General features: G+C 34.8%; 1 protein-coding gene across 1 annotated transcript; it reads right to left on the reverse strand.

Annotated features, from left to right (window-relative positions):
- Nucleotides 1-258: 258 nt before the first annotated feature.
- PHS2 (alpha-glucan phosphorylase 2) lies at nt 259-10,241 on the reverse strand. Its single transcript, XM_039045461.2, has 16 exons — nt 9,573-10,241; nt 9,217-9,451; nt 8,455-8,634; nt 7,750-7,926; nt 7,578-7,663; nt 7,205-7,394; nt 7,038-7,130; nt 5,214-5,398; nt 4,979-5,096; nt 4,742-4,870; nt 4,182-4,400; nt 3,879-4,082; nt 3,044-3,202; nt 2,235-2,498; nt 1,211-1,401; nt 259-600 (listed from the first exon to the last, which is right to left on the reverse strand). The coding sequence occupies exons 2-16, from the start codon at nt 9,424-9,426 to the stop codon at nt 474-476; spliced, it is 2,532 nt and encodes an 843-aa protein (XP_038901389.1). The 5' UTR covers nt 9,427-9,451; nt 9,573-10,241; the 3' UTR covers nt 259-473.
- Between the last annotated feature and the right edge of the window lie 1,786 nt (nt 10,242-12,027).

Genomic DNA, 12,027 nt, shown 5'->3' on the forward strand with positions numbered 1-12,027 from the left:
CTTTAGGTTTAAGCAAATGGATTATCGTTCAAAAAATGACTTATAGCCTTACAGAAGTCATCAGTGGGGCAAGAGTTTTACATTGCATTTTGTCGAACTGACGTCCTTTGAAGTAGATCAGTGTTTTCCTTGATCTACTTGAAGGTCGAGTACGGACGCCTGCTAACGGTGAGGTACAAGTACAATATATTATCCGTAACAGTTTTTAGTAGAGACCATGGAATCTACAAACCAACTTCTAATCTAAAAGAGCCTCACTTACAAACTGAATTTTTATTGCTTCGAAGCAACAAGCATTTATATATCACAATAAGATAATACATGAAAAGTTCTATACTGTACTCCGCTAGTGCTACTGGTGCCAGCCAGCAAGAAGTAGAGAATTAAAGCAGAGAGATAATTGGGAATACCTAGCGTCATACAGAATTCTTATTTCCTTTAATTTAAGACAAGGTGGACCTAGAATGTTGAAATTATGGTACACGGCACTCCTGTATATTCCATATTTCTTTGGCATACTGGGCAATTGTTCGGTCACTGCTGAATTTTCCACTCCCAGCTGTGCTCAATATCGACATCTTCAGCCACAATTGTCGGTCCCTGCAGAAACACAAATGTTGTTAGGAAAATCTTGTTTTTTACTTTGATGGTTTAATATCGATCTTTAATCAACAAGCAGCAGTAAAACAAACCCAAAAGCCATTAACTCGACTTTGATTGTTGGAAGGCATGCTTTCAATGAATCTTACAACTTCGTTGAAGTTTACAAAGACTCAAAATATGGAGGCTTAGTCAATTATTAATTATATTGGACATGATGACTAACCATCAATCTAGTTGAAGCTGAATGTATCATATTATATAATAAGAATACCCACGTTATCTTCTATGGAGAAAGAAATAGTGCCTAACTAGCTATCAAAGAACAAATCTCTCCCTACTCGCACTCACTCAAGCTATTTATTTAACCCACCAAAAATTTGATAAGTAGCAATCCAATCCAGCAGTAGGACCACCTGAGAAAACATAATCATCTAGAAAAAAATTCCATGATTGAGAAACAACCATTTTCCCTTATGCTTACAAGAATGGTTAATCTGTAAAACTAAAATATCTAAGTTATAAATAATTAATAATCTTGCATACTGCAGCATCAGATAATTTAGCATTAGCAGCATCAGTGAATCTAAACCACCAGTCAGTTTCTTACTTGTAAGCTTCATCTACTCTTGCCTGTGCATCCATGTAGGTTGAAAAGTCATGACCAACAAGAAAGTAATCACCACGGCCATAGCCTGAGTTTCCCTCAAGGGAATCCAAGAGAGGGCCATAGTCATAGTTTCCAAATGCACCACTCCTAATCAACTGTTTGGCCTCTTCAAATCGAGGATCTGGCTTAAACTGCATAGTAAAATGAAAAAAGAATTTGAGTATAAATGATAGGAATCTTCAACTTTTAAGGACCAGTAACTTGGATTTGGAAATACAATGGATTTAAGGTCCACATCCTAGTTCCTATGGTAGTAAACCCGCTGTCCACTTTCATCAAGGTCTTCCTCATTCAAACATAAAGTCTTTATAGGCAAAGTATGAAGACCATTACGAGTAGAGCATCAATGCCGTACAAGTTTTAAGTTATAATTTGAAGAGTGTCCAATTTATCCTTTTAAAAAGAAATCTTTCATCAATCACAGTAATATTTGCATCTTGAAGCATAAAAATTTATATATAATATTTTATATAAAGAAATCAAGTAGAATTCATGAAAAAATCCTGTTTTTATTTTAAAGACTTGAGCATTTGCTCGACTTTATTTCAATACTGGAAATTTTATCCTAAAACAATTATGGGTTACTTACAATATTTACTTTTTTAAAGAAAAACTGGGAATTCAAGTACTTAAAAATTCACATGATATAATTGGTAGGGACAGTTGCAAATATAGCAATAAAGCTCAGTTTATTTGTAGATATAGCACAATGCAAACGAATTTGCAGATATAGCAAAATTTAAATTCTGCTTTCAAAGTCTATCTGTGATATTCTATATTGCTAGTAGAGGTCTATCAACAATAGACCATATCGCTGGTAGGTGTTAATATGAGTACTACCAGCAAAGTGAAGCACGAGACTATTGCATCGTGATTTTGACAGTTAAATAGCATATTACCTGCACCAATTTTCAGAAAGAAGACAAAAGAAAATATTGAATGTGTAAAAGTGGAAGGCACACACCTGTCCACGTTCTCTCTCTTTCCGGAGCCTTGGGACATCGTCTGCTGTTGCACCAAATAGGAAAAAGTTCTCCTCTCCAATTTCCTCTCTGATTTCAACGTTAGCCCCATCCAATGTTCCTATTATGAGGCAGCCATTGAGCGCAAACTTCATGTTGCTAGTACCACTCGCTTCCATGCCAGCAGTGCTGATATGCTGTGATAACTCACTTCCTGGGACAAGCTTCTCTGCCACAGACACATTGTAATTTGGGACAAATACAACCTGAAAATATTGCCGTAACAGCTGAGTTAAACAGAAGCAAATGCTTCAAGGAATCCTTATCGCTAATGCTAAGGGTGGGTAATCAATCATTTAGACATAGTTTTATAAATAATTCTCTCTTTTTTTCATCCCTTGTCCGTGTTTCTGAGAGGTGTTATATCTGATAACATTGCTCATTTATGGATTTCAATTCTCAAGAAATATTACCATATATGTGAACGAATTTATAGAAATTAATAACAAGTATAATAACAATAATCAGCAAGAGAAATCACATATTTAGAACAAATAAATCTAAAATCACAAAGCAAAGAGAACATGACAATAAGCATTCTAAATCCAGGGAAAAGTTTAGAATAACAAATTATACTGAAGTCCTTGATACCTTTCTAACTTTATAACATATACCCTCATTTTAAAATTTCTAAGAAAAATGAATGCAACAATTATAGCACCAAGTGAACACTCATTACTTCAAAAAAAAAAAAAAAAAAAAAAAAAAAAGGAACAAAGTGAACATTCAAGTCACTAGAAAACTAACTTACCTTCAAGTAACTATTGACCTCAGGATCAGTGTTGACAACTGCACCAACATCATTTACCAGCTTGACTATTCGCTTAGCATTTGTATATGTAGCAAATGCTTTTCCTCCAATCATAATAGTCCGTGGGGTAGTTTTCTTCCGGTCTTCAGGACTCATTTCCTGACAACAGGTCCCATAAAATGACTAAATATTATTTCTCGAGTGTTACAAAAATAAAGTAACAATCTGAAACAGAAGCAGTTCTTGCTCATACTGGGTCTACATCTTCAAAAGTTAATCAAAGTCCACTTAATTAAACATTACATTCCACTGCTCATGAAAATGGTAACAGCATATGAAGTAGGCAGAACACAACCTAAAAATATATATAAAATGAGCAAATTTAAAAGAACAGCAATGATTTCCTGGCTGTGTTGCAGATAGACTTGAATAAATGATCAAAATCTGAGATATGCTGACAGATGATATTAAATGCTCGTTGTTGTTAAATCACCGATTGACCCAAAAGCTTAAACTGATGGGTAGTATCAACACTTTAACACTCTTCTCACTTGTGGGCTTAAAAATTTATAGAAAATCCAACAATTGGATGTCAATATTAATTGGGGAGAAAATAACATTATAGAGATTTGAACACATGACCTTCTGCTCTGATACCATGTTAAATCGTCGATTGACCCAAAAGCATAAGTTGATGGGGTAAGATAAATTTAATTATATCAACAGAAACAATTATTTTCACCCCACAACTCATGCATCACTTATTTATTTAGTGTAAGAACCAGAAAGAAAATTTGACTATATAGTGGGACGAAACCAAGGTATAATTTTATACCTTTAACTTCTTGTATCGGTAAATTGCACCCAAGATATTCAGCAGTTGCCTTTTATATTCATGTATGCGCTTAACTTGTATGTCAAATAAAGTATTTGGGTCAATGCTAATGCCAGTCACTTGCTCTATATACTGTGCCAACCGCACCTTGCTCGCCATCTTGGCAGATGCCCATTCAGCTTGAAGATCTGCATTGTCTGCAATCTTTTAGACAGATCATAGAGAGAATGAAATTAGAATCTAGATAACCAAGAGAGAAATTTTGAATGGTATCCAATAAAATATCTAGCAGTCAAGGCGTACTTTTCGGAGACCTGCAAGCAGGTCAAGGTTGGTCACCCAGTCTTCTGTTTTCAACCATTTGGTTATTATGTTACTTAGGTCAGGGTTGCAAAATCGGAGCCATCGACGTGGAGTGATGCCATTCGTCTTGTTTTGAAATTTTGTTGGCCATATTGTCACATAATCTGCAAATAACTCAGCCTTTAATATATCAGTGTGCAACTGAGCAACACCATTTACCTACAATAACAATAGGCAAAACCCACGTCACAGAAATAGCGATAAGGTACCACACATTTGAATAATATATAATAGGATTTAGGAAGACGAAGAAGAAGCAAAACCAAGATGAAAAATCTGACAAGGATATCCACACTACGATCATAACTATCATGTTAAATCAAGACAAAGTTCTAAAAGGAAGAATATGAGATCCTCTTTACAAGATTTAACTACAACTCTAAAATCAGATAGGTAAATTCTGAAAAAAAAAATGAGGTCCTCACTCTAAGGGCAACCATGCTTGAATAGAAGAAGAATAAAATACATAAAATACCCTATTTTAAAATAAGATTTCTTACCGAATGTGCAGATACAACACACAAGTTAGCCATCCGAACCACTGGCTTCTGAGGATTATTATCCAAGATGCGTAAACTGTCTATCTTATGCTCAAGATTATTTTGAGCAGCATGGATCATCGCCACAAACTGTAAGGTTTTTCCAAGCTCCATAAGAAATTATCTTAGTAGATCAAATTACATTACAATAGTGTCGAAAGTAGAAAATCAACTTTCATTTTAAGGTGACGTTTGTACCCTCTTGTCAATTTCTTCAATAATTTCCATATGGCGCGGAAGAAGCTTCCACATCACGTGTTGCGACCATTTCTCAAGTGCTTCAGGAAGGACAGTGTGGTTGGTATAAGCAATGGTCCTGATTCAATTGTCAACATAGTCCCAATTTAGCTTCTAATTCCAAAACATAATAACGCAAAGATCTCAATTTCATGGAATGTCTGAATATATATATACACATATACAGTTCTTACACCTTGTAGTTATATCCCATGCTTCATCCCATCCAAGACCTTCATCATCCATCAGTAATCGCATCAGTTCAGGAATTGCAAGGGTTGGATGAGTATCATTTAATTGCACTGCAACTCTGCTTGGAAACTCAGCCCACTCCCATGAATCTTTCCCTTGCTTTCTCTCCTTAAATCTTGAAATTATATCCTGTAATTGATTTGACCATCCTTGTCAGAAGAGGAAGAAAAAACCAAAGAGCAGGTAGCAAGCAGATGCACATAACCATTGAAAACATTGAGATATAATTTCTGAATCTCAAACAATTAGTAGCAAAAAGCACCTAGGTCTGCAGGAACTTTCAGCCTAACAAACCTAATAACTGTATAACCAAATCAAAACTTCCATTGTCAGATTATAGGATTTAGAACTATAAGATTCAAACATTTGTTGTCACTACATAATACAACTAATACAGCAGCCTTGATCTTCTAATGGCATAAACTTACACTATATTCTTACCCCTTGTAAGTAGAGGTGTTTGTGGGTTGGGTTAGGTTGGGTTGAAGGACTTTTTAGACCCAACCCAATTATTTGGGTTGTAAATTTCTTCAACCCAAATAACCTTTATTAAAAAATGAACCCAACCCAACCCAACCATGAAACATTTGGGTTGAGTTGATTTGGGTTACTCGGGTCATTTATTGAAATTTTTATTCTAAAAAGAAGTTAAATGTCAAAATGTAAAAATTTGATTTAATTATTTTCATATATTGAATTAAGAATAAAACTCAATTTCAATTTATTTAATGAAAAATTTCTTTCCAAAGTGTTAAAAAAAACTATTTTTAGGAATTGTTGGAGAATAAATTATCTAAAAAATAATGAAATTATATAAAACTAAAATAAGTATATGTATATATAATTGTATCAAAAGTAAACAAATTATACATTTTAAAGTTAATATATAATAAATTCGGATTGGTCCGGGTTGGTTTGGGTTATTTTAGGTGACCTATGAACCAACCCAACCCATAAATTTTTTATTTATTTGAACCCAACCTAACCCAAATGAGTTGATAACCCAACTCAATCGCACGGGTTGGGTTGGGTTGGTTTGATTGATTTTTTCGGGTTATCGGATGTTTTGAACACCACTGCTTGTAAGTTCACCAACTGCAGTACCATTTGCTAAAATTCGCACAATCAAAACCCACTACCCATCCATTCGGGATTAGTTCTGTATTTTATGATTATTATTCTTTCAATAACTTTAACTAATCTGTGTTAGTTAACTTTAACCAATTACAATCATAAACATGTCTAACTTGGCATTAATTTTGAGAAGCATTTCAAGTGCTGCTTTTAAGTATGGTTGTTTGAACAGCTGTTTTGTTTATAGAAAATCCATACTTCAGTTATGTTAAAATACTAAATATAAGAAATGATGTTTTTGATAGTTGCATGATATAGTTGTCAACGTGAGCTTAGTTCACTTGGTTAGGTACCATAATCTCAATCAAAAAGTTAGAGGTCCAAATCTCCACCCCAATATGAACCCCCAATATTGTTGAACTCAAAGAAGTTAGTTGCATGATATAGCTACCAAATGCTCAAATCACTATAAATCTTTTTCTTTCCTATAGCATAATTGTAACTTACACAAACAAAATGCAATATGATTTTTTTTCATGTTAAAATTATTTAAAGAAGCATCTACAAACATAATTTTCCGAACCATCGTGAGATTCTTACTATGCTTCAATGTTGAAGTAGGGATATTCCAGGACAACACAAGACTAAAAATTACCATTGCGAAAAATAAGAAAACAAAAAATAGTCTCCCAACCTGAAGTGACGCGCTGCAAAGAAAAAACTGTTGTTTTAGTCGCAAGAGTTTTCCATTCTCAGTAGCATCTCCAGGATATAGAACGGCACATATCTGCAAATGTAACAACCCGTTGATGCAAGCCAATGTCATGAACAGCCTTTCAAGTAGGATAAGTGATAATAAACCTGTTGAGCTCTAGAATGAAGCTGTGCAGCAGCTTCATACTGTCCATCATTGAATTGGAAAAGGTCAAAATCATCAGCACGTGCTTTTGCTTCCCACAAGCGAAGACTAATAGTATTCTTGGTTTTGTATCCTGGAATTGGTACATCATAGGCTAAAGCTTGTAGAACCTCTCCTCCAATCCATCTTCGGCTGTTATGTACGCAATGCACAACTTTCACTAAGCCAAGAGTTATGCCCAAAGCAGTGAAGTTAACTCTTAAAGTAAGATGATTAGTTATGGCATACATTATGACCCTCAATCATTTTTAACTATAATGTCTTCTCAAAATGGACTAGTTGAGGCAATTAATTCAGTCAACACAGAGAACTTACGATCCATCAGGCTTGACCTCCACATGACCAAAGAATCTGACAGGGAAGACAACATCATGTCTGACAACTTCCCAAGGACTAAACTTCTGCATGATTTCCACAAATACAAGTGTCAAAAGATGTCTGAAGTAGAAATATATTAATTAAAAGTTTTCTCAAATGGGAACTTAACCTCAAGCCAATCCTCAGCTATTTCCTCCTGGTCATCCTTTGTGATCCGCTGCTTGAAAAGTCCATATCTGTACCTCAAACCATAACCCCATGCAGGCAAGTTTAATGTTGCCATAGAATCCAGAAAACATGAAGCAAGCCTTCCAAGTCCACCATTTCCAAGGGCAGCATCTTTCTCCTATGAAAAGTCATTCAAAATATCAACATTGTGCATGTTAAAAGATCAGATATAAATACAGGTTACTTAACTAAACTCAAATCTAAAAATGCGAGAAAATAGATCAACAAAATCATACACTAGCTATATACCAGCAGGATGATGAAAAGCATACAAAAATAAAATAAAATGCAATTAGAAGTATTTATATATTCATGTGCTCATCGATTCCTGGAAAAGCTGAAGCGGACATTGAATTATAAGATAATATAAATTTATTTATATTCAGGATATAGACCGACAGTCATGCATGAAATTTTCGATGTCCTAAATGAGCTATTGGTAAAAGATATATGGTCTGAGTGCAATATATTGATGGTTAAAAGGATTAGATGTATAGCATTCACTACTACTTTTCAACTAATGATCGTTTTTATTCCAAGGAAAGCATGCATAGAATTCAGTGGAAGAAAACAAAAGGAAAAACACAAAACCTCTCTTACGTGTTGCAGAAATCAGGTTTCAAATGACAAGAAAATTTTAAATAACCTGCTCAACCAGTTCCTCAAGGTCATGTCCTAATTTATTCAAAGCATCAGCATACGCATCCTGAGTATTCAAGTTTCCAATTGCATTGGTCAAAGCTCGGCCCTGAAGATACTCCATCGATAGGTAGTAGGTTTGTTTGGGATCAGCTTTGTGATAATGCAAGTATGTCTCATTCCATTGCTGCAGAGTGAAGGATGAGAAGAGCACCATTAGTTCAGCCACCTCCGGTCTAAGTTAGTACAGATTCATATTTAGACTAAATGAAAAGTTCAATGACTCATCATAATATACTCAAATCAAATATAGGAGACCAGTCAACTCAAATTAGCTACACACCTTGTCATCTCTTATGAATTATAGACAAGCCTCTTACATGAAACACTTATCAAACTGAAATCTGATGACTAATTGTATCTCCTATCTGTAATCTTGATAACATATGTTAAATGTGATTGTAAACATTTCAGGTCACGCAATAAATATCTACCGGATGCTAGAACCAAATAATGACTCTTGAAGCGCATCAGAACATCAGAAAGCATTAAAGTTCATGAGCACAGTTCAACTGGTAGGCGCTCTTGAATAATTTCAAATACCTAACTATTTGAAAAATAGTAACACTACAATACCATAATACAGAACCAAAAGAGAATTCTTAATTCGGAGAGTCAACAAAAACAGATATATATCATCGCATAAAGGAGAATTAGACCAAGACACAGGTCTTCGAACACAAGGAAGTTAAAGAGTCGGAAATCGCACTTGTATAAGCCGATCGCGAACACTCTCAGCAGTTGCATAATACGCTTGCTCTGGCTCGAACTTGAAGAGAGAAAAATGAGGACTGTAAGCAGCATGATAATTAATGTTAGACGCAATCTCATCCGGTTCTTCCGCTAAGGGATGCGGAACCGCAGGAATTTTCGCGGAACCAGTGGAAACCACAGCTCCATTAGCATTCGCAGTCGACATATTCAGAATCCACAACGAAATCAACCTGAAACAAAACAATAACCAACAATGTAGAAGAGAAAGCCAAAACCACCGAGAATCAAACTAGTAAGCCCTAATTAAAACGTAAAAATCAACAGCAAACAACAAGAATCTCCACAACTTACTGCTTCAACGGCTTTTCCTTCAAAATTTCCGAACCGATTTCCACAGAAAACGAGAATCAGCTCCAGTAATTAAAAAAACGCAAGTGGTGGAAGATATTTTGAAGACTGTAATGAAAGTGAAGGGGAAAAGGATTGAAATGCAAAACAAAGTTGAAAAAGGTGATGAGGACAAAGAAAAAGGAAGACGTATTTGGAGTTTTGCCGATAAAATATCAGAGAAGTGGGAGGAAGAAGATGATTGGAAGAGGAAAGTGTAGTAATGGAGGTGACTGAACCATACGTGATTACGTGAGGATCACATGGAAATGAATGGATCCAAGATAAATGGGAGAAATCGGCGGGCAAGAATCCCCGACTTTGGAATTTGGAGATTAGATTTTTTTGGTAATTTCATTTATTTTTGTATAGAAAAAGAAAAGCGCTCCCCGGCCACACTCACGGGATGAAGCTGAAAACTGAAAAGTACTTTGACGGTTGAGGAAGAAAAACCAAAACCGGTCACTTCGCGGGGTTGGGGCTCTTCGGTGCTAGTCTCGGCAAAATTTCATAAAATGACCATAGAACCAAATTTATTTATGACCCACCTTTTTGCTAATTTTGAAAACTCTTCACACCGCCTCATTCGTCTTCTTTATTCAACGATTTCTTCAGGGATCAATTCAATATGTATTTAATGCAATATCAACATTCCACCTGAGCATTTATTTCCAACTAATATTCTATCAATAACATTGAATAACATTGATATTAAGAATAAAAGGTCATTAGTTATTCAATTTTTGTCAAACTCCCCATGAAATTCTCTTATTGTTCTTTCAAAGTTTTCCAACATCCATATTGTCGATCGCTTTCATATTTGTTCATTTCATTGTCTCTTTGGCCATAGAGCAAGATCGTTCGTTAGATCCAAAAACAGAGAGAACATAAGTGATTTCTATAGTATTTATTGTCTAATATCGCTTTCATAATAAGTGTCACTTAGTATTAAATGAATGATCATATGTAATATATAGACGATCATTCATTACAATATAAAGGCTCATTTAGTATTATATAAACGGACGTCTATATAATATATAAACGACGATTGTTTATATAATATTAAATGATCGTTTAGTGATATATACACGATTGCGTATACAATACTAAGCTTACACTTATTAATAGTTGGTCGATTGCTTATCAATTATTGAGCGATTTCTCAAAATTTTATGGGATATTGCTTAAAATTTGCTAATTTGATTGCAGATCAGTGAAGCTATAATAATAGCACACCAAACACAGACTATTATATCACAGACTATAGTAACCTGCACTCCAAACACAGATTATTATAACACAGACTAAAATAATTTGCACCTCAAACACAGACTATTATAACACACAAATTATTATAACCCACAAACTATAATAAACACTGACTATTATAACCCACTCAGCGCTCCAAACGCCCCCTAAACCTCTATTATTAATGGCGTTATATAATGAGACTAATCATTTTGTGGTCCGATTTTATACAAACTTTTGTATATGATACCCTCGCTCATATGTCTCCATGTGAATTATCAATATCATATCATTTGTAGCACTTTACAGCACTTGTAATATCTACAAAGCAGGTCGTATCTATAGTGTCACCAAGATAAGGTACCTAACCTTATCCATCCTAACCTTATTCATCTATTACAGACTGTTTAGGTTATCATTTAAACATGATCCACTTATATGTCTCTACATACATGTTTAAATTCAATAAAATAACTTATAATCTTTGTTTATTAGATTGAGTGTATGCTTATAAAATAATATTTATTTTATTAATAACAATTTTGTTTATACAGAGTTTACAAACTACGAGAATACAATAGTGGTTTAGGATACCAATCCCAATAGTTCCGACTCTGTGGCACAATGCTCAATTATAGGCTGATCTACATGAGGTTCATCTGGAGGGTATTCGTACTCCCCAACATGCTGGTCGAATCCATCGTGCCCCCAAAATGACTCATGAGTATCGAGGGAGTGTTCATGCCCCTTAACCTCCTCAATGCTTCTTTCTTCAACATTATGAATCGCATCAAGTCCTTCCAGCCGGTCCTTCTTACACCTTATCTCCTCTGTGCTCAGTACAAGTCTTGTCACAACAATAGTTTGTACATAAACAAATGAGCAAGTCAGAATGTATAAAACTATAATAGATGCCAAGAATTACAAAGTGATCGGTTACTTACTTTTTTTTTGCTGAAAAATATTCTTGCTTAATGATTTATAAGATGGAGCACGAGAACAAGTCCATCTAAGAATTCTAGGAATTGCAGCCTTGCTGACTTTGGTGGCTATGAATTTACTTGATATTGAAATTTCATAAGCCCAAACCTACAATATGGAAGCTTTGCTACGCATATATATGATGCGTTGTGAAAATGATAAAATAATGGTATGAAATTACGGTGAT

The sequence above is a fragment of the Benincasa hispida genome, chromosome 10 (assembly GCF_027475165.1).
Source record: "Benincasa hispida cultivar pf3 chromosome 10, pf3_genome.v1.1, whole genome shotgun sequence".
NCBI classification, from domain to species: Eukaryota; Viridiplantae; Streptophyta; class Magnoliopsida; order Cucurbitales; family Cucurbitaceae; genus Benincasa; species Benincasa hispida.

Bases quoted from the DNA above. Each gene is read 5' to 3' on its own strand.
- PHS2 (XM_039045461.2), bottom strand. From the start codon at position 9,426: ATGTCGACTGCGAATGCTAATGGAGCTGTGGTTTCCACTGGTTCCGCG. The intron at 4,083-4,181 runs GTACGCCTTGAC...TCTGTCTAAAAG, and splicing joins TGCTTGCAGGTCTCCGAAAA to ATTGCAGACAATGCAGATCT. The intron at 601-1,210 runs GTAAGAAACTGA...GTGTTTCTGCAG, and splicing joins AGAGTAGATGAAGCTTACAA to GGACCGACAATTGTGGCTGA.